This window comes from Symphalangus syndactylus, chromosome X (genome assembly GCF_028878055.3).
Source record: "Symphalangus syndactylus isolate Jambi chromosome X, NHGRI_mSymSyn1-v2.1_pri, whole genome shotgun sequence".
Taxonomy (NCBI): Eukaryota; Metazoa; Chordata; class Mammalia; order Primates; family Hylobatidae; genus Symphalangus; species Symphalangus syndactylus.
The window spans coordinates 110,017,789-110,040,582 of NC_072447.2; the positions used below are offsets into that span (position 1 = coordinate 110,017,789).

A 22,794-nucleotide genomic window follows, 5' to 3' on the forward strand; every position below is an offset into this window, starting at 1 on the left:
CAAGTTCTGATGGAACTCATTTGGAGGGTAGGGGGTAGGAAGGAGTTGATATTACATTTACTCTGGCCTCTGGAGGTAGAGCCTGAGCTAGAGAACAGAAACCCGCAAATCAAGAGACTCACATTACAATCCTGGTTCTGACACCAGCCCACTGTCTGGTGTTGACCAACATGATTGAAACAACTAGTATTTACAGGGCTTTTTATCAGGTCTCAGGCTCTGTGATGAGCATATTACATGCTACATACTTTGCAACATTGAAGGTTCACAAAATCCCAATGACATGGATATTCTTATTGTTCCCATTTTACAGATGAAGAAAATAAGGTACAGGGTTTAAGTGCCTTGTCCAAGATCACCAAACACTAAGTAGCAGGGCCAGGATTGTAATGTAACTTTAGTGAAACACAACTCCATGTTAACAATGAATTTTTGTACCAGAGATTCTGCTCTGGGCTTCAAAAATTTCTTACACAAAAGCAAAGTGTGAACTATACCAGGAATAAACAAACTTCCATGCAAGTGGGTCTAATCAGAAAAAATTAGAATGTTTATAATACACATGCTTTTCTAAACATAAATATTTATTTCAATATGGAAGTACAACATCTGCAACAGTACTTTTGCATTTTTTTTACTATTTTCCTGTCACTGAAGTGTTTTACCTCAGGGCTAGAATTTCAGATACTACATCATTACCACTCATTGTGCCATTTATACTCAAGCTTTAAATACATAGTGTCTGAGATAAAATCTAGTTTGGTAGGTGGGAATGAGTTGGCATGTACAGGTAGAGGGAAGGTTGTTGAAGGATCTGGGGATAAAAAAGTACCAATATTCCGTGAAATTAGAGCCAAAAAGGAGATTCCTACTTAAACAAGTGGACAGGGGTGCTATATATGGAAAGGAGTCTGACTGGGATACAGAAAAAGAGGGTCTATGAGATATGACATGAATGAATTACTTTCTTTCTCCACTCCCAGCTTATACATTGGCAAGGTGGAAGTATGTTTTTTTGGGGAGAAGGTGGGGTTGGACAGGCGAGTTTGTCTCTCTCTTGCTGCATTGTCCCATGCTTGTTCAGTAACAAAAGCTACATCCCTCTCAGTCTGTAACTCATCCCTATAGTGGGAGTTCCTTTATTCAACCTACCAATGTTAGATCTGGCAAGAACACAGAGAATCCTACTAATGGGACAGTGGGAAGGGGGTTGAGAAGTTCACATATAAGACAATGTATCTGCATTGTTTTATGTCCATTGATCTTATTGGAGTACTGGGATATGAAGACCTGACCTGTTTTTAGCTATTCCCCAGAAGACAGAAAAGGGAAAATTTTTCAACCCAGTCAAATTTATTAGAGCAAATGAGTTGAGGGGTATTCTGACAAAGAGAAATATACAAACATAGAGCCTTCCTATGCTTTGGATAATAATGAATTACTCATTGACATTCTGAATGTTCTGCCATAGGATTGGCCTCTTCTACAGCCAACAAAGTTCAGCCAGGGTTCAATCTTCATCCCATCATAAGGGAATGCAAGTCCTAGCTCACATCAATCACACCAGGCTATATTATTTATTTATTTCCCATTGCAATACACACGTGCAATTAGCCAATGGCCTTTTTCCCAACTACGCTTCCGTTGGGTTCACAACTTTCCCTAGAAAGAGAATACTCCTTGTGCTTCTCTCCAAAATCAGCAACATGAAAGATCTATCAATTTGGATAATAGGGTGTAGGAAAGTGTTTTCAGGCTGATCCGAAAGTTCAACTTCAGGGACAGCTGCAGCTTCAGTTCCCTTTTCACCAATGTGCAGCACAGCCTTATGGGCAGCCTGTGTGGGGAGAACAAATCCTGCTGGTCTCTGAAGAAACAGGAACAGTCTTTGGGAAGGTCTAAAAGTAAGAAAGGGAAAGGAAAGGTGGGGCTGCCCCTTTGCTATACTATGTTGATGGTGCTAGAATATGAAGTTTCCTCTGCTAAATGTAGTCAATCATTCTCTGGTGATTCTACAGCTAGCCATTGGGAAACACCTCATTCACTATGGCCTGCTGCCTCTAGGAGTCACCTCTTAATCATTCCCTCCTCACACCTCCTCCAGAACAGCATCTCACCAGAGTCACTTCTGATCATTAAGCTGTTCTATCAGAGTAATTCTGGGACATAAAGGTCAAGGATGGAAGAAACTGATACAATTACTTATTTGGAGTAATGGGAATGACTCTGGAGTGATTCTAGCTTAGGAGGAGTCACACCGCCTCTCTAGGCATCAGATTGCTAATTGGTAAAATAAGAAAGTTGAATTAATTGACTCCTAATTGCCCTTCCAGTTCATACATTTAAGAACTCTAGTTTATCAACTTACATTGGAAAGTTTCAGACCACTATCCTCTGTGAGTCCAGAAAAATCAGCATTTTCAGCATAGGCATGCTGAATGCCCATCTTCAAAAGTGTGGCTCCAAGGTCATATGTGGCAGAAATGGTAAACTTTGGAACAAACAAGTCAATCCATCTGTGAGAAAAGAGGAAGGGAACACATGGCAATCACCATATCAAGCTTATGATTCTCTCCTTCTCTCTCTCATGATGGTATTATATTGGACTCTGCTTCTTCCCTGAGTACTGAAAACCATTACTATGTAAGTCAATACATGGCACCAAACTCACAGAAGTTATTCCGAAAGGAATGCACTCAGGTATAGCCAATGTTGGGCTGAAACACTAGGAGCAGGGAGATGTAACTTCTTTATAATCAAGAGAAAATATCTCTGGGGTGACGACAAAGGTTGGGGAGCTAGTGGCATGAAAGTTAATGGGTAGCACCCAGGAGCTTCACAGTTTTCTGCCTTGCACTTCCAGTCCAGAGTGGCTGCCCAATCACCTTTCAACATCAAAATCCAACCTGTTCCTTGAGCTCTAGTTGATCTACAGGAAGGCATCAATTTACTAGTAGGCTGACTTTGGGGAGCTCATCTTTCAAGACCAGACCTCCTAATTTGAAAAATGCCAGTTATACTGCCTCCTTTGTAGGTTTGTTGATGTGCTTGGATGATATGAAGTATGTAGAATGCCCAGCCAAGGGCCTCGTAGACAGTATTTTCTTGGCATATTCTAGTGATCATACATAGCTGTTGGGTAGTTCAGGGTGATTCTTCTGCCTCTGGATTTCTGCTGAACTCTGTCTCACCTGCACTGTTATGCCCACCTTCCACCCACACATCTTCTAAGGCATTTACCCCTTCTGTAGTAAGCGGTTCCACTTCTTCAGTGTTTTAGATGACATGGCCGCTTCCACTGACTCCATCTGTCCTTCCTTAGGAAGAACAAAGAGTGCCAGAGCATTCTTGCTGTAGTCCATTTGCAGAACTGTGCAGTTCAATTCCATATCCACTAGGTGATAGTATTGTTCCATCTGATGCATCATGGGCACTTGCACAGTGGTGGTCTTGTCTATTAAGAAGCTGGAACTGTCTTCTGTCTTTGATGGATCAAAAGGATTTGCCCACTGGGCTTAAAATACAAAGAAAAGAGAGGTGTTTATTTTAAACCGGTATCAGTACCAACAAGACCTTTTCCATTAGTGATTTCATTTAGAAATTAAGACCACCACAGAGTTAGGTACCTACAGTCAACCAGTTTTACCAGTGACTGAGGATCAGGCAGAGAAAGTCATTTGTCATGGTCTCCCAGTTAACAGGTGGTAGAGCCAGGAATCACACCCAGGGCTGTTGGGGTCCATGGTCTGTGTTCAAAACTACTATACCACACTAAGCCCATCAGAGCCATAGTTTCCTCTTCCATAAAAAGGTATAAGGATATCCAACACACTAGGGTGAAATGAGAAAACAGATCTGCAATTTTAGCCAATCTATATATGTGTGGTTTGTGGCCGACAATTGATTACTCCTCCAAGAAATGTGGCTGACATATACTATAGAACCAGGAGAAATCATCTGAGCACACTACCTTTAGAAAATAGTCACATGATTCTTGTTTCTACAAGCACTAGCTTTAGACTCACACAGACCTTGCTGGAAATACCAGTTCTAAAACTTATTAACTGTGTAAACTTGGGCACTTATGAGGATTGGATGAGACAGTGTGTGTATACCACACATGTAGGATGGTGTTTAGTACACAGTGAGTGCATAATACATGGTAAAATTATGTATGTAACATGCCTAAGTATGTACAGCAAGTGAGAATCACAGTAGGCTTTACATACAAATATGTCTACTTGACAAGTGCAAGCTTGTCCCACCTCACCAAATCTTTTGGAAACCATGAATCTTTAGCCAATTATGAGCAAGATGTTCATACCATTGTCACCCACCTCTCTGAAAGGGCGCTCTCCCTAGAAATTTCCTGGACTCATTCACAGAGCTGTGTGTCCATCTTGGAAGATCCAATACTATTCACAGCTATGTCCAGTGGAGCAGATCACTGTGGTATGAGGGACACCTACTGATGCCAGTAATAAGAGACCATGAGCTCCCCTCAGCACTCCACCCAAGTATCTGAGCCCTAGACTGAAAATTGACATCTGAAAGTCTTACCGTTAAAGTGAATATAGTTCACTAAGACCATGATGGTGTTTGGTTTGAGGTCTTGAATTAGACCCACAACTTTCCCTTTGGTTTGCATCTCCACATGACTGTTAATCTCCTGCTTGGCTGCAGAAATGTTGGAGAAGTCGGTAGAAAAGACTTCAGTCTCATAGAGGGTCTCGACATCATCCAAGAACTTTGCCAGTGGTTTCAGATGCTTGCCAATGAAGAGGGCATTTCCTATCTGCAATTCCAGTTCCTTCTTTGGAAAATTCAGTGAACAGATCAGATGCTGGAAGCCATGCTGGATCTCTACCATTGGAGTTTCTGTGAGGTTGAACCCCAAGGTCTCCACAATCTCAGTTTGGGTGCTGCAGCAGGCCCCAAAGGAAAGCATAACCAAAGCTGCAGAAATGCTCACAGGGGAAAAGAAGATGTTCTTATCTGGGGTCTCCACAGTGAACCTCCGGTACAGATTGAATGCAAAGTCAGCATTAATGGATGACATCTTGTAGAGAGTGGCATTTTGTTGGGGTGAATGGCAGGCTGTTACTTTGCCTTCAGATGATGCACAATGAATTGTAGCATGAAGCCCAAGTACCAAGAGAACCAGATAGAGGAATGGTGACATTTTGGAAGGAAGTTAATCTATAAGAGATGAAGTGAGACAACCATTGAGGGAGCTTAGTTGGATGAAACACTCCCTGAGCCAGAGACACATAATAAGCACCCACACTGATTAATAAAACAATAGTAAACATTTGATGATGTGCTCATCAGGGGCTGAGCAGGGGTTTCTCTCCCTTGAAAAATAGGAGATGCATCTAATATGGACAGGGAGTAGGAGAAGTGGCTTGCTGCGACCACAGAAATAATGCCGTGGACTGTCATTCAGATGTTATAGCAACATTATGAAAATGCTGTGAGTAAATTAAATTTATGGAAATTGAATCACTTTTTATCTGAACTAGAGGCAGCCTTTTGGAGAGAGGGGATATTCTTAGGTTAAACTAGTACTCCCTCTGCATACATTATTCATTGTAGATTAGAATTTTAGATTTTTTTTCATTTGGCATTTTCTTAAGATAAAATCTATGAGATGAGAGAACACTCACATCTTCTTTGGCTAAAAGACAAAATGAAAGTAATTTGTACAATATGTGATTCGTTGGAATGGACGGGTGGTGGTTTATGGAGCCACGTACAAGGTCATGAGCTGAAATTCATGCATTTTGCAATGCATGGAAGCCGTAGAGGTATTTTCAAACAACCAGAAAATGAAAGAATAACTTTCTAAATTTTAGATTTCTTTCACCATTAATCTTAGTAACATCTAAACAGTCATTTCTAAGTTGTAAGACATCTTAACACTATTATTCTTACACCTATGCATGTTACTTTTAATTATTATAAAGAAAGCCAGAAAGATATGGCGTAAGGTTCTCTGATCCTGAAAGAGTGCAAAGAAATGGAGTAAAGGAGTCAGGTGTGGAAATCCCATGAAAGTGGACATGTGTGCTTAGAAGGAAGAGATCTATGAACTCAGAAAAAGGATCCTTCCTCCGCCCTCCATCTTCTTGCTGAGTGATCTTACCTTCCGCACTCAATTGCTAGAAACTGTATCTCTCTCAGATTGCTCTCCTGAGCTCCTAGCCATTTATCCAGCTTTCTTTTGGATATAACCACCAGGATGGTCCACACAGACCTCAGTCTCAATAAGAAAATCTCAAAGTTGCCAGATGTAAACATATCATCTCCCTACACCTTAAGCTTGCTCCCTCATCTTCATTCCACATCTCAGTTTATCACATCACTGTCTATAGAGACACCTAAGCCAGACACCTGGGAATAATCATAGCCTCCTTTTATTCTCATTCCCCACATCTAATGAAGCATGATGTCTTATGAATACTAACTCTTAAATAACTCTCAAAACTTCTCCCTTCTCTTCATTCCTGCTGCCTCTGCCTCTCAGTTCATGGCCTGAGCTACTATATCAGCTCCTAACAGATCACACCATCTCCTATATCCTCCATATCAACCCCCTTTGTTCACCACTCTATCCAATCTCCATATCATCATCAGAGTCCTCTTTCTTTAAAAGTCACTGAGGCTGGTAGAAAGTCAGTTATTAGATGACCACACTTAGACCTTCGCCCCTAGAGCCAGGAATTTGGTTTGGGACTCTGACTTGCCAACTTGGTTATTTGGGACTCTGACTTGCTGATAGAGATGTTCAAAGTTCCCAAAGAGAAAAAAAGTACTTACAGCAAATGCCTAAGAATCCACCTGCATCTCTCAGAAAGCAACATCTTTCCATTTTTATAGCATGTCCTGTATTGCAAAACTAGAGCACTCTTAGTTATAAATTAACCCCAGCATTAACCCTGGGATGGTATTTTCAAAGCTGATGTACAAAACCAAGGCCAAGAGGAACAAAGCAAAAAATGATAAGGTTTGAACTTTGAGTGATTGCTTTGGCTGCCAGACCCTTCATGTAAAACAAAAGAGAAAGAGGATTGTCAGAGCTGGAGGGGTTTAAGTCCATGCTGGCAAGAGTGTCTTCAGCAGGCAGAATAAGGGCCATAGGCAAAAGCACCAAGAGGCAGCAGGAAAAAGTTCTCACTATTGGGCCAAACAGCAGTGGGATTGGCAGTTTTTTAAGGGAAAGTTGTACAAAGGCAGAGGCTGGGTGATCCTTTCTAATAGGTTCTGTAGAAATTATACATGCATTCGCAGAGGAAATGATGTCAAAAGTAGCTTCCAGCCCTAGACTTCTGATGCTGCAAACATATATGTCTGCTAAGGGGGAAACCAACCCTGTCTTCTCATCATTAAAATTCCCTGTACGGTCCCCTGGCTGCAGGACTCCAAAAGAGGATGCAGAAGGAGTCAAGGAGACTGAAATTAAAGATTCCACAGTCCAGTATTAACTGTGTACTGATTATATGCAAAGAAGCAATGGGAACAAAAAGAACTGGACTCAATCAGGAGACTTGAGTTCAACCTGCCTCTGAAAGTTTCCAGCTCTAGTAGTAGTAGTAGTAGTAGTAGTAGTAGTAGCAGTAGTAGCAGTAGTAGTAGCAGCAGCAGCAACAGCAACTCCTGCTTTTGAGTATTTACTACAGGCATGTGAAGCATTTTACTACACACATTTTGTGAAGCATCAGATTCCAGACCCTGCCAGCTTCAGTACTACATTAAGAATCTATGTGTTAATTTGTAGTGGGAGGGGAGGCAGGGAATGAGGAGCTAGTTCGAGCTAAGCCTAGATGCAGTCTATGGTAGGACTTATAATCCAGGACAAATAGTACTGACTTTACCTTGAGGGCACTGGGAAGCCACTGGGGGATAGATAGAGGGTGATTCTGTGTACCATTATTTCTTCTTAACAAAACATAGACTAAGCTCCCACTATGTGGAAGGCACCACAGTCAGCACTGAGGTTTCAGAGCTGGTTGGTAAATATCAGTCCTGAACCCAAGAGGTCTTTCTAACTACCTGACACCAACTGCCCATATTGAAGAGGGCACACCTCACACATGTGATGGTCACTAGTACATGTGTCCTAAGGAAAGGGAGTGACAAGCTCAAGTCTCTAGACTGAGAGGTTAGTCCGTGTAATATAACACATTGTCTGCTCTCTCAGCTACAGCAAGTCCCTGCAGAGAAAACAGCAAAAGATTGTGTAAAAAGAAAATTTCCAAACCTGTGCCCTCTTGTGGCATAGTCAGACAATGGCACAGATTGTTTTCTGCTGCTTCTGATTCAGCTGAGCTTTGCTAGCAGGGCTTATCTCCGACATAAGAGAAAGGTACCCTTCCCTCTGCAGAATCCCTTGCCCTGTGCTCTGGCATCACAGGCATTAGACCTGTGCCCCTGTCATGTCTCTATGTTGTAACTGTGTAATTTGGGACAAGTTACCTAGTATCCTTGAACCTCAGTTTTCTCACCTCTAAAGTGGAAATAATAATGATTTTCATGTCATGTGGTTATTGAGAGTATAAAATGAAATTTAGAGGTGGTGTCCAGAAGCTCCTATAGTAGTGCACCGTACAAAGTCGGGATCCAGAAACAGATAATTCTCTTCCCTTTCTTCTGTTATCATATATTCCCTCAGCTCAAGTCTCCATATTCCCTGGGCTTTGTCTCTACCCCCTACTGCTGTTCATTTCTGCTTTCTGCTAATACATTCTCCTTCAGATGCAATTGATTGAGAAGGTGTAAGATCTTCTTGCAAACTTATATTTATCACAATAATTTCAGTCTTGTGTAAAGCTGCTAGAGTAGCACATTGAATAAAGACTCTCTAGGAAGTTTTACCATATCAATAAATTCAATCAGATCTAAAATTATATGTCTCCTTTTTTGAATGAACACCCTCATAATCATTCCCACACAAATTTTATTTTAGAAATGTTCAACCTTCCACAGTTCTTTCAGTTTGTAAACACTTTTCTCATTGTTTTGATATTTGATCCTCCACCCTAGTCTGGAGAGAAATGATGGGATCTTACTCTACTAACAGGTCTGGAGATAATAATAGTTGTGAGATGGTGGCATTAGGAAAATTGGCTTCTTCTTGCAATTTAAGTCTCATGGGCAAGGAAATTACTGGGTGTATAAGCAAAGGAGAAATAGCTGCATTGGACAAAGAGAAAGACTGCTTTTGCTGGCAAGAGAGGCTCAGTGGGGATTTGGAGTTGAGATTCTTTTAACTCTCTCAACTGTCCTATTCTTGAATTTTTACTCTTTGCATTTCAGTGACTAATTTTGACAAAAGTGATATCAATGTTGAGAAATCAACAAATTCTGTAATTTGGTAATACACAGGATCAAAAGGCAAGTATAGGATTTGGCTAACTTAGCCCCCCAGAAATTATATTTACATGTTCCCTGTCTTCCATATATTCCTTGAGCACTTGAGCCAAGAAATTAGGCTTCTGAGCAAGAATTTAGGCTTCTTTCTTAAAGCTTTCTAGTGCCATCATAAGCATCCACTTCACCTCACAATCTATTAACTACTTACATTTTCCAGACTTCTCTATGGCAGCAACGAGGTCTTCTAAAGCCAGGCCTTCCAAAGGCTTTACATTTCAGAGAACCACTTAATTAAATGATATGCTCTTTCATTTCATGGGCTGCCATATTCCCCTTCTAGAACACAAATGATGTTTTCAACTACCTTTAGCCCTAATGGGGCAGATAATCAGCTTCAAAATTCCCCAATTTCCTTAAATTTTGTTGCATGAAACCTAATTTCTGTTATCAATGTCTGTATTAGTTATAGTACTTGGCTCCAAACAACAGTAACTGCTGTTGCTAACCTGAACATAAAAGACACTTATTGAAGGATATACATTTACCCAAAATGAAAAGGAATGCCAAAGAACCTTGCTCATTTTGCATGGAGAAAAACATGGGGACAGAGGTATGAATTTACCCCACTTCATAGACTGGTTAATAGTTTGGCTGGAAGTCCATTGGAAAGGACATGATTATAAAATAAGCGATAAACAAGTGTGGAGAAGAGGTATATGTGGCTGTCTCTGCAAATGGGCATATAATATAAAAATATTTGGGTTTAATGTGAATACTCACCAAAGAACAACCTCAGCAGAGAAGTTTAATAATCAGGGGGATAAGATGATGCATTCTGTGGATTTCAGGCAGCCTCTTTCCCAGACACTCTTGTCTTTGCTTGATGTGTTCATGAAGAAAGTGGTCATACCAGCCAGGATGAAGTTTGTGCATGGGCTCAGAATCATGGACCTCCATGCACCAAAGTCAATTTGGCTACAGCTTCAGCAGATACCAAAACTAAGATTCCAATATGGCGTTATTCCTCAGAAGGACTTGCAAGCTACATGTTTTGAACTTGATTACATTGGACCACTTTCATCTTGGAAGGGGTATTGTTTTGTTCTCACAAGAATACACAATGACTCTAAATGTGACATTACCACTTCGCCTGCAAAGCTTGTGCCAAAACTACCATCTGAGGATTTACTGGCTGCCTTATCTACCATCATGGTATTTTATACAGAGTCCGTTCTGGTCCAACAACTGATTTCGTACCAGAGTGTGGCAATGCGCCAACTCATGAAATTCACTGGCCTTACCATGTTACCTATCACCCTGAAGCAGCTGGCCAATTCCAGAGAGTGGAATGCCTTTGATGACTCAGTTACAGAGCCAGCTAGATGACATTTTGCAGGGTTGACCCACGTCCTCTGTAATGTGGTATATGTTCTAAGTTAATGTCCAAAATGTGGTGCTGTTTCTCCCATAGCCAGGAATCCTAGGTTAGGGAATCAAGGAATGACATTAATTTTAGATCTACTCATTATTTCCCTACTGATCCACTAGTAAAATTACTTTTCTCATCCCTGTAACTTAGGTCGTCCTGATTTAGAGGCCTTGAGTGGTTGAATGATTCCACCACAGGTTGCAGCAATGCTTCTATTGAATTTATAGCTGAGATTGACATCTGGCGACTTTGAGCAACTCGTGTCACTGAATAAATAGTAAAATAAGGGGGCTACAGTACTTACTGTTATGGTAGATCTTGAATATCAAGAAGAAATTGCATTGCTACACATAATGAGGATCTGTAATGCAGGTGTTCCCCATGGATGTCTCTTAGTACTTCCATATTCTGTGACTAAAGTCAATGGAAAATTACAGCAACCCATACAAACAGGACTTTTAATGGCTCAGACACTCGACACTCGAGAAATGAAGATTGGGTCACATCTCCAGTCGAGGAAGCTCAACCAGGTAAGGTGCTTGTTGAGGGCAAAGGCAATATGGAATGGGTTAATGGAAGAAGGTAGTTGAGGAAGAAAGTCGTTAAAAACATCAATTTTGATCTTCTGGCTAGTTGCAAAACCCAATACTACAATAGTTAGGAGTACTTCCTTATGTTGATATCAAGATATCTGTGTTTATATTAATCATTTTGCTTCCACCTTCCTATTCCTCTATTCCTTCCTATTTACATAAGATGTGTTAATTGTAATTAATTTTATATGACAGTATCCAAGTTACTGGATGTCAAAGAGGACTCAAAGGAATAAGGAATGTCAGCCAAAGATGGATAAAGGGACTGTATTAGACCATTCAGGCTGCCACAACAAAATACCATAACCTGGTGGCTTAATAAACAACAGACATTTATTTCTTACAGTTCTAAAGGCTGAAGAGGCCAAGGTCAAGGTGCCAACAAATTCAGTGTTTGGTGAGAAAATGCTTTCTGGTTCATAGAGGGTGCTCATTTTGCTGTGTCCTCACATGGTAGAAAGGATGAAAGCTCACTCTTGGACTTCTTTTATAAGAGCACTAATCCCATTTTTGAAGGCTATGTCCCTGACCTAATAACCTTTCAAAGGCCCCACCTCCTAATATCTTGCATTTTCTTTATCATAAATCCCTTATTTCAGAGAGAGGGAGAGAGAGACAGAAAGAGAGAGAGTAAAGGAAGGTCTCAGACAACAAGTGCATTTTGAGGAGAGTAAAGTGAAAACTGTGCTCCCAATTCAGGGGTCTTTAGCCTATCTTTTGAAATCCACCTGAAGTTCTCCTTCCCTCTTTCCTGAGAAAAGCTCACCCACGGAGATCCTTCCTGATTCTTTCAGCTACACAATTTTTTTAGTCAATATATTACATGTAAAGATGCTTAAATCATGGATCCATTTCATATTCAGCATTTCCCCCCAGCTTTGATCCCCTTATTTCTAGAGACTGTGGCACCCACTTCTCAGTCTGACCGTGTTTGTGATCAAGAGCTGGGTAGGGGGATAGAGACAAGCTGAAATGATCCTTTCAGAATCCCTCTACTTGGGGATATTGAGTTCCTCTGTGGCTGGTTAATTAACCTTAAGTTGTCAAGCTGCCCCAGAAGCTGGATAAGAAAAAAGGAATACAGCCTCAAATGCAAATGGAACATCAGAAAATCTTAGTTTGAGGCTTGACTCCACCACTAACTAGCATGACATTTGGCAAGCCAGTTACCTGCTCTGGTCCTCAGTTTCTCCATTTGAAAAAGAATGGGCTTAGATGACATCTCTAAGGCACATTCCTGCTCTGGCATTCTGAGAGAATCTAAAATTTTTCTCCCATGTGCCCTCCCATTATAGAAAATGCAAAGGAGTGCATAGCCACACACCAGGGATGAAGAGAAGAATTATTCAACAAATAGTGTTGTGCGTTAATTATTTTTTTAAATCATCTGAGATTTCAATCTTATACCAAGTGCCAATGTTAATTCCAGATGCATAAAGGAGTTGAATGGAAAAATTCAGAAAACTTCCAAATAAGAAGAAAATATAAAATAAGATATATTTTACCTTTTGATAAGAGAATTTGGAAATTTATAAATAAAGGAAATGAACACATTAAAAAACTGTTTATAGATTTTGAAACGTAAAACTGAAAAACTGTATACTTAGAGATATTAATATTTTTAGCATATAAAAAACAAACCAGGAGAAATATTTGTTAGGCAAGTGGTGAATAGCCTAAATACAATCCTATGTCATCCTATTTCAAACCTTGACTAAAGAGAAGGCATGAATTCTTAACACAGTTAGCCAGGGAATAATTGCTTAAACCCCATGTACATGGGAAGAATTGATTGCTCCAAAGTCAAATTAGAAGATTCATTCTGAAGGCCTGAGAGACTAATCAGTAACTTCTCTCCAATAAATAAACAATGAGATTGTGAAAGAAAATGAAGTAAGTAAGGCTAAATCTTTCTAAAGAGGGGTCAAGAAATCCTTTTGAGAGGAATGCACACTCACACCTGCTAAAGGTCAACCACAGAATGTTCCAATAGACTTGGATAAGCAGCAGAAGTCAGTATCAGGCTTTTGACATCTCTCAGCTGGGAGTACTCTAATTAATTAACTAGTCGAAGTGGGTTAATTTAGGATATAGAATTTCTGACTAGCCAATGAACTGCCTCCAAAAACACCTTTTTGTGGAAATCCCCTGTTAAAAAAAAATCTTCTCCTGTGCTTGCCTTATGTGATACTACTACTATTCAGGGCTTCCCTGATTCCATGTATCTGAGTTACACTTCTTTGTCTCCAAAATAAATGCTATTTCTTTTCACCTCCGTGTCAGTCTTTTTTTTTTTTTTAAGTTAACATAGCTAATGTCAGAAGTGGAACTCAAAATGATCTTACGTTGTAGTAGATTGGAATTTTCTGGAACAGAGCCCCTTGTGCTCTCTGCTTTCTTGAATTGCAGGCATCCTCTCATAAATCTTCTCAGGCTCCTACCTCCTTCCCTTTGATTGAAGTCAGCACCTTTATTTGGGAATTTGAGGATGGTTGTTCCATTTGTGCAAGCAAAATGTGAGTTTTCCTATTGGTGAGTATTATTAAGTGTGATATTCTTTAATTCTAAATCTCATAATGATTTTCCTTCTTCTGGGACTGCAGCTGGTAATATGTCCAAAAATTATGGGCCCTCCTCTTGTATTTATTTGGAACAGTGGACATTATATACGAAAGATACATTAGAACTGCAGTGGCCAAATTGAGTTTCCTTTGATATGTCAAAACTAGGTTTTCTCCAAACTAAATTAGAAGACTATGGTTCTAAAACAAAACAACCTGAATGTGGTGCATATTTTAATGGGCATTTAGAGGCATCTCAACACATTCAGGACTCTAAAACTGCCTGTCTCCAAAACAGTCTCTAAACTCACTAAAAAAAAAAATGGAAAGAGAAGGAAATTGTCCTTGAGGCTCAAGTTTCTTCCACCAAATCTCATTCCCCCACTCTTTCTGTTCCCCTGTTTTTATATCATACACTTGCTGAACTTCCCTTTTATGATCCCAAAGTTTCCCTTGATTCCCTAAATTTATCCTTTCAAACTCTGCCCAAATAATGAGGGCACTCTCTTAAACATTTCATATGTATTCCGAACAAAAGCCGAATTTAGGGCCATGGCTAAAGATTTCCTCAAGGTTACTGAGCACTGTCATACATTTGCTGAAGAATTTTAAATTCTTATCTAAACTGATGAAACTGATTTCTCTAGTATTTGCCAATTAACACTCATTGGAGAAGGTCAAGCACACATTGGATGGCTAAAGCAGGCTGAAACAATCCTCTTATGGGCCTCCAATTCAGTATATTCTCCAATAGGGGAAAAAGTCCGAGAAAGAGCCAAAACTTTTTAGTTAGTTATTCCTAGAGCATTCCCTAAACCAGTAGATTGTAACAAGATTCAGGCTTGCACCCAAAATGAAGCTGAGGCTGTACATAATTATTCCCATAGATTTGAAATAGTTTTCAAGGAAAACTCTGGACTTGACTCAGATACCAAATCTACCAAAGTGGCTTTTAATTCTGTATTTGTAAATGGCTTAGATAAAGATCTTGTAATTCTAGTTAAAGGGGCTCAATTTATTTGGGAAATAATCTTCACCTCTGATTTAGTTAAGCTGGTCAACCAATTAGCCCAACCAATTTCTAAGACAAAGTAAGAAAAAATAAAATAATGAATCTACAATAATTTTCAACCCCCATGATAAAACATGGCAGTCTAACATTAGGAATCCAAATCTTAAAGGGGTCTTCCACCAAAGCAAAAAGACCTGGACATTGATGAAAACATTGTGTACAATTAAAACATGCCAAAGGATACCTTAATAAACTGCCCTCCATGTTCCTGATGGATTGAGGGTGTTCTGAGAAAACACATGATATCTTTCAGATCTTGCCTCTTAATCACTTGAGTGAAACTTCCCTAATGATTGGAGAGGAGGGTTTCACTGTCCTTATTGACACTGAAGCAACCCTTTCTGTGGTTAGCCCCACCAACCTCAAGCAACCATTCCTTGGAGTACGAAAAAATGCAAATTGTGGGAGTTTCTAATATATCTTTAACAATTTACAAATATTTACCCTTGATTTTTCAAATAGGTCTTCTCCAGGATAGTCATTCTTTTTTAATAGTTCCCTTGGTCACAGTTCACTTACTTAGAAAAGATTTCTTAGAAAAATATCATGCTGTCATTTTCTTTCCCAAAAGGGGGAGATAATTCTTGAAATTGACTCAACCCCTGCTTTAACTGACAAGAGTAAAAATTATTCAACATCCTTGCACATTTTTGCCTTTAGCCTTAATAACAAAAATGCTGAGTGTTAGGTCTTTTAAAAGAGGTTCCTTAGCAACTTTGGGCTAAATCCACAACAGACATTGGACATACCCACTTGGCTCCCCAAATAGAGATTCAAATTGACCCAAACAAGCCTGTTACTAATATCAGACAAAACCCCATAAGCCCTTAAACTTTTGCAGGAATTAAAAAAATAATAGGAGAATACAAAGCAAAAAAAAAAAAAAAAAAAAAAAATCATCGTGCCTTGCACTAGCCCCTGAAATACTCCTATCCTTCCTGTGAAGAAACCTCATGAATGAAGATGGAAATTTATACAAGACCTAAGAGCCATTAATAACATTGTCATTCCTTGACATCCTGCCTTTTCAAACTCCTATACCCTCCTGACTTCCATTCCCACAGAAAGTAAATTATTTACAGTGATAGACCTTTGTAGTGCATTTTTATAGCATTACTGTGGACCCTGAGAGTTAATTTTTATTTGCCTTCACATGGGAAGGACAACAATATATCTGGACAGTAATGCCTCAAAAGCATACTGAAAGACCCTCTTACTTTTCACAAATACTATAAGTAGATTTAGCAGTCATACCCCAAGGATCGACTTTCTTGCAGTATGTTGATGACCTTCTTTGTTCCTCTTCTAAACAGGCTTGTGAATACGATAATGTTCAGCTTCTTAAATTGTAGCAGACAAAAGCCTAACACTTCCAGAGAAAAACTCCAATTTACTCAGGTTCGTGTCAAATATTTAGGACACTTGACATCAAACCAGTGACTTCTCTTAGATCCTTAAAGCATTTTGAACTTTCCTCAACCTCAGATTGAGAAAATAATGAGGGTTTGGGGGCCTGGCAATGTACTGTCAAAACTGGATATCTGATTTTTCTTTGATAACTCGACCCTTAAATGCTCTTTTGAAATTTAACAAACCAGCATCCCTGGACTGGGAAGATAATGTCTGTATAGGCTTCTATCAATAAAAGGACTTCTAATTCTTCCTGCCTTAGGGCATGCCAATTGTGAGCTCTTTTTCTTTTTCTTTCTTTCTTTCTTTCTTTCTTTCTTTCTTTCTTTCTTTCTTTCTCTCTCTCTCTCTTTCTTTCTTTCTTTCGTCTTCCTTCCTTCCTTCCTTCCTTTCTTTCTCCTTTCTTTCTTTTTCATGAAAGAGAAGGAAATGCATTGGGGATCCTTATACAAAAAAAAAGTAGATCAACACAGGGCTGTTATTGCAAGCAATTACATTCCATAGCTAAGGGATTCCTTCCCTGCATGAGAGTGATAACAGCCTCCATTGCTTTAACTAAATCTATAGAAGAGATAGTCATGGGCTCTCCTCTCATTATCCACATTCCATTCCTTATGCTGTAGAATCCTTACTGAATGCTCATCATGCTTAACATCTTTCTGCAAGCAGACTCACGTCTTAAGAGATCTTGCTGCTTCCTTTCCCCTCATATAATTCCTTCTCGTTGCAACAACTTTAATCCAGCAACGCTTCTTACCTTACCTGATAAGGGGGTACCTCATGACTGTCTAAATCTAATTGGCCAGCCACTCAAACCTGGAGGTGATTTACAAAAAAATTCCTATACTAAATGGAGAACTATCATAGTTTACTGATGGATCCTATGTAACAGATGATGAAGGAAAATATCATGCTGGATATGCTATTACCACCCTTTTAAAAATGATCAACTTATTTTATATAGCTTTCTTGAAACTCTTGGTTTTTGACTTCTACTGCCTTGCACAAAAGAGATACCTTGGATTATATCTTGGCTGAGCAAGGAGGTGTTTGCACTGTGGCCAATAACTCCTGATACACTTAAATAAATACTTCTAACAAAGTAGAACCTGAATTGAACAAAATCCATGCACATGCTAATTAGCTAAGTAGAGTACCCACCATATGTTTGCCATTTTTTAAATCTCTTCAGCTGACTACCCTCTAAAGTCAGAAAGTAAGTAAAATCCAGTCTTCAACTCTTGTTACTCACTATGTGGTTATTGTTGCTATTATTGTAATACGTAAGTTACCTATGATACTCCTTATCCAATATTTCTTAGAAATAACAACCAAAGTAACAGTCATTTAGAAGATCAACATGGTCAATCAAGCATATTATAGAAAAAAGACCTCCCCTCTGATAACTTTTTTAGGTCCTAAACAGGCTTGATTCCTCTCCTCTCATAACCACTTTGTTACTCAAATGTGGTGACAAGGGACAAAATCAGACTCGTCAATTGATCTGTGAGTGTCTGGAGAAAAATCGTGATTAAAAAGCAGAAATCTGAAAGAAAATGAAGTAATTAAGGCTAAGGCTTTCTAAAGTGGAGTCAGGAGATTTTGAGAGGATTGCACTCACACATGCTAAAGGTCAACCACAGAATATTCCAATAGACTTGGATAAACAACTGAAGTCAGTATCCACCAGACTCCAACATTTCTCAGCAGGGTGTACCAAATTAACCAACCAGAACGGGTTAGCAATTTAGGATTTCTGCCCAGCCAATGAACATCCTCTAAAAATACCTTCTTTTGAAAATCTCCCGGGGGGGGGGGGCGAAAAAAGCTCTCCCGTGCTTGTCTTATGGGACACTATTCAGGGATTCCCTGATTCAGAGTACAGGAATTGCAATTCTTCATCTTCCAAATAAATGTTATTTCCTTTGATCTCTGTGTCAATCATTTTTTTTAGTTAACAGGACAAAAATATTGATATAATTTATACATGTATATCATATCAAACCATGAAAAGTGCTTACATACTCATTATCTCATTTGATTGTCAGAATAACCTTGTGAGGTAGCTAGGATTTGTTTCCCTAACTTGACAATTGAGAAAACCAAGTCCTGAACATAGATGCAAAAATCCTCAACAAAATACTAGTAAACCAAATACAACAACACATTAAAAGATCATTCCTAATTATCAAGTGGAATTTATCCCAGGGATGCAAGTTTGATTTATCATACTCAAATCAATAAATGTGATACATCACATTAACAGAATCAAGGAAAATAACCATAAATAACCATATGATCATTTCAATAGATGCAGAAAAAGCACTCAATAATATCCAACATCCCTGCATGATAAACTCTTAACAAATTAAGTATAGAAGGAACAACCTCAACACAACAAAGGCTATATATGACAAACCCACAACAAAAATCATCCTGAATGGAGAAAGTTTGAAACTTTTCCTCTGAGATTTGGAACAACACAAGAATGGCCACTTTCCCCACTTTTATTCAACATAGTACTGGAAGTCCTAGCCATAGCAATTAGGCAACAGAAAAAAATAAATGGCATCCAAATTAGTAAGGAGGAAGTCAAATTGTCCACTTTCAACTGATATGATCATAGATATTAAAAAATCCTAAAGACTTCACAAAAAAACTCTTGGAACTAATGAATCCATTAAAGTTGTGAGATATAAAATCAGACATACAAAAATCAGTAGCATTTTTATGTCCAGAACAGAAATCAAGAAAGCAATCCCGTTTATAATAGCAACAAAGGACATAAAACACCTAGGAATCAATTTAACCAAAGAGGTGAAATACGTCTACAATGAGAACTATAAAACATTGATGAAACAAATTGAAGACGCAAATAAATAGAAAAATGTCCTGTGTTCATGATTAGAAAAATAAATATCATTAAAATGTCTACATTATCCAAAACTATCTAAAGATTCAATGAAATCCATATCAAAATACCAATGACATTCTTTACAAAAATAGAAAAAAAATCCTAAAATTTGTATGGAACCACAAAAGACTCCAAACAGCCAAAGCAGTCCTGAGCAAAGAGAACAAAACTGGGGGTATCACATTACTTGACTTCAAAATATACAGTACAAAGCTATAATAACTAAAACTGCATGGCGCAGGCATAAAAACATACACATAAACCAGTGGAATAGAATAGAAAGCCCAGAAATAAATCCAAGCATTTATAGCCAACTGATACCAAAAAAGGTGCCAAGAACACAGATTGGGGAAAAAACAGTCTCTTCAATAAATGGTGCTGGGAAAATTGATATCCACATGCAGAATAATGAAACTAGACCTGTGTCTCTCACCATATACAAAAATCAAAAAGAATTAAAGACTTAAATTTAAGACCTGAAGCAATGAAATTACTAGAAAAAAATTAAGGAAATGCTTCAGGAAATTTTTTTAGGTAAAACCTTAAATCACAGGCTAAAAAGCAAAACTAAACATGGGATTACATCAAACTAAAAAATGCTTTTGCACATGAAATGAAACAACAGAGTGAAAAGGCAATCTACAAAATTTAAGAAAATATTTTTAAACTCTGCATCCAACAAAGAATATCACGAATATGTAAGAAATTCAACAGCAAATAATAATAATAATAATTTGATTTTAAAATAGGCAAAATACCTGAACAGACATTTCTCAATAGAAGACGCATAAATTTCCAGCAGGTATAAGTCAAAATGCTCAGTATCACTAATCATCAAAGATATGCAAATAAAAACCACAATGAGCTATCACCTCACCCCAATTAGAATGGCTATTATCAAAAAGACAAAAAAAAAACCCACAAATGCTGGCGTGAATGCAGAGAAAGGGGAACTTATACACTCTTCCTGGGAATGTAAATTAGTACAGCTGTTGTGGAAAACAGTATGAAGACTCTTCAAAAAAAATTAAAAATAGAACTATCATATGATCCAGCATTTCCACTGGTGAGTATATATCCAGAGGAATTGACATCAGCATGGGGAAGAGCTATCTGCAATCTCATGTTCACAATAGCCAACATATGGGACCAACTTTAGTGTCCATCAATGGATGAATGGATTGAATATATGGTATACACATGTTCTCACTTGTAAGTGGTGTTGCAGGGCAGGCAAGCCCCAAAACTGGGACTTAGCCCATGAGAGTTCTTGGCTTCACCCAGGAAAGAATTCAAGGGTGAGCGGATGATGTTAAGCAGCAACTTTCATTGAAGCAGCAGTGTACAGCAGCAGCAGAGGTATTGTTCCTTGCAGAGCAGGGCTACCCCACAGACAGTGTGCCCAGAGTAGCAGCTCCAAGGATCTCTGCAGTCATATTTATACCCACATTTAATTATATGCAAATTAAGGTGAGGATTATGCAGAAATTTCTGGAAAAAGGATGATAACTTCCAGGTGGTTGGGTCATTGCCATGGAAAGGGATGGTAACTTCTGGATGTTGCCAGGGTAATGATAAACTGACATGGCACAATGGTGGGCATGTCTTATGGAAAGCTGCTTCTGCCCTGTCCCTGTTTTAGCTAGTCCTCAACTTGGTCCGGTGTCTCAGCCCTGTCTCCAGAGTTGAGATCCACCTCTGGAGTTGAGTTCCATCTCCTACCTCATTGGGAGCTAAGTATTGAGTACACATGGACACAAAGAAGAGAACAACAGACTCTGGGGCTTGCTTGAGGGTAGAGGGAGGGAAGAGAGTGAGGATCAAAAATCTACCTATTGGATACTACGATTATTACCTGGGTGGTGACATAATTTGTATACCAAACCCCTGTGACATGCAATTTACCTACATAACAAACCTGCATCTGTACCCCTACACCTAAAATAAACATTTAAAAATGTAATATGTAAACACAATATATTACCGTTCAGCTATAAAAAATAATAAAATTCTGTCATTTGCAGCAATATAAATGAACCTTGAGGACAGAATGTTTACTAAAATCAGGCAGAGAAAGACAAATACCACATGATTTCCTTCATATATGGAATCTAAAAAGGTTGATCTCATAGAAGCAGAGAGTAGAACAGTAGTTACCAGAGGCTGCAGAAGGAAGGGGGATAGGGAGTGGATGGTCAATGGGAACAAAGTTACAGTTAGATAGAAAGAATAAATTGCTGTGTTCTATTACATAATAGAGTGACTATAGCTAATAACAGTGTATTATTTATTTCAAGATAGCCAGAAAAGAGGACATTGAAAGGTATCACCATGAAGAAATGATAAAGGTGTGAGGTGAGGGACATGTCAACTACCCTGATTTGATCACTGTGCAATGTATACATATATTGAAACATCACAATGTATCCTATAAACATGTACAATTGTCTTAATTATAAACAAAAAAAAACCCTGAAGCCTAGAAATGATAAGTGACACACCAAGGTCCTATCAAGGAGCAAGTGATAAAACCAACTCTAGACTACAGATTGGGATTCTGATTCAGTTTTGTTGTTGTTATGAAGAGATTAAATTAGAAATTTTCTACACTTCCTTTCAGATTTAAAGCAATAATTTACGATTATTCCATGCTCCCTTCTTTAGGTGGGACCAGTGGCAAAATTGAAAACAATGCAAATTTGGTGGGAGTGATGAAAGGAATGTATTGGTATTACTTTTCTGAGACTTAATATTAAGTCATTTGTTATACTATGCTTTTGCAAAGAGCATTTTCAGAGTTAGAAAACATTTTCCTTTTCTGAATAAGCATGAACTAGTGTTTGATGTCTCCTGTGAAAGGAAAATAAATCTTTGGGCCCCCAAATCACTAAGCTAAAGGGAAAAGTCAAGCTGGGAACTGCATAGGGCCAACCTGCCTCCCATTCTATTCAAAGTCACCCTGCTGCTCACTGAGATAAATTCGTATCTGATTGCCTCCTTTGGAGAGGCTAATCAGAAACTCAAAAGAATGCAACAATTTGTCTCTTATCTACCTATGACCTGGAAGCCCCCCTCTCTGTTTTGAGTTGTCCTGCCTTCAGCTCGAGCTGTCCAACCTTTCTGGACTGAACCAACGTACATCTTACACATATCAATTGATGTCTCATGTCCCCCTAAAATGTATAAAACCAAGTTATGCCCCTACCACCTTGGGCACATGTCATCAGGACCTCCTGAGGCTGTGTCCTGGGCACCTGTCCTCAGCCTTGAAAGATTAAACTTTCTAAATTAACAGACCTGCCTCAGATATTTGGGGTTCACATTTTGGTAACCATGGAGGGATTCTGAATGGAGATGTCCCTGACCTTTGACAAATCTCCTATTGGTGCTTGGTACCAGCATGAGCTAACTTTATGGCTCAAACCAATAGAACAATTTGCTGA

The 22,794-nt window shown here is 38.8% G+C and overlaps 1 protein-coding gene across 1 annotated transcript; it reads right to left on the reverse strand.

Annotated features, from left to right (window-relative positions):
* Window positions 1-563: 563 nt before the first annotated feature.
* SERPINA7 (serpin family A member 7) lies at window positions 564-6,849 on the reverse strand. The gene is made up of 5 exons (XM_055269099.1): window positions 6,820-6,849; window positions 4,561-5,199; window positions 3,241-3,514; window positions 2,369-2,516; window positions 564-1,837 (listed from the first exon to the last, which is right to left on the reverse strand). Exons 2-5 carry the CDS (start codon window positions 5,180-5,182, stop codon window positions 1,634-1,636), a joined length of 1,248 nt encoding a protein of 415 aa, XP_055125074.1. The 5' UTR covers window positions 5,183-5,199; window positions 6,820-6,849; the 3' UTR covers window positions 564-1,633.
* Window positions 6,850-22,794: the final 15,945 nt, after the last annotated feature.

Bases quoted from the DNA above. Each gene is read 5' to 3' on its own strand.
- SERPINA7 (XM_055269099.1), bottom strand. From the start codon at position 5,182: ATGTCACCATTCCTCTATCTGGTTCTCTTGGTACTTGGGCTTCATGCT. The intron at 2,517-3,240 runs GTAAATGCCTTA...CTTTTCTCACAG, and splicing joins AACCGCTTACTACAGAAGGG to ATGGATTGACTTGTTTGTTC. The intron at 1,838-2,368 runs GTAAGTTGATAA...CTCCCCACACAG, and splicing joins GTGGTCTGAAACTTTCCAAT to GCTGCCCATAAGGCTGTGCT.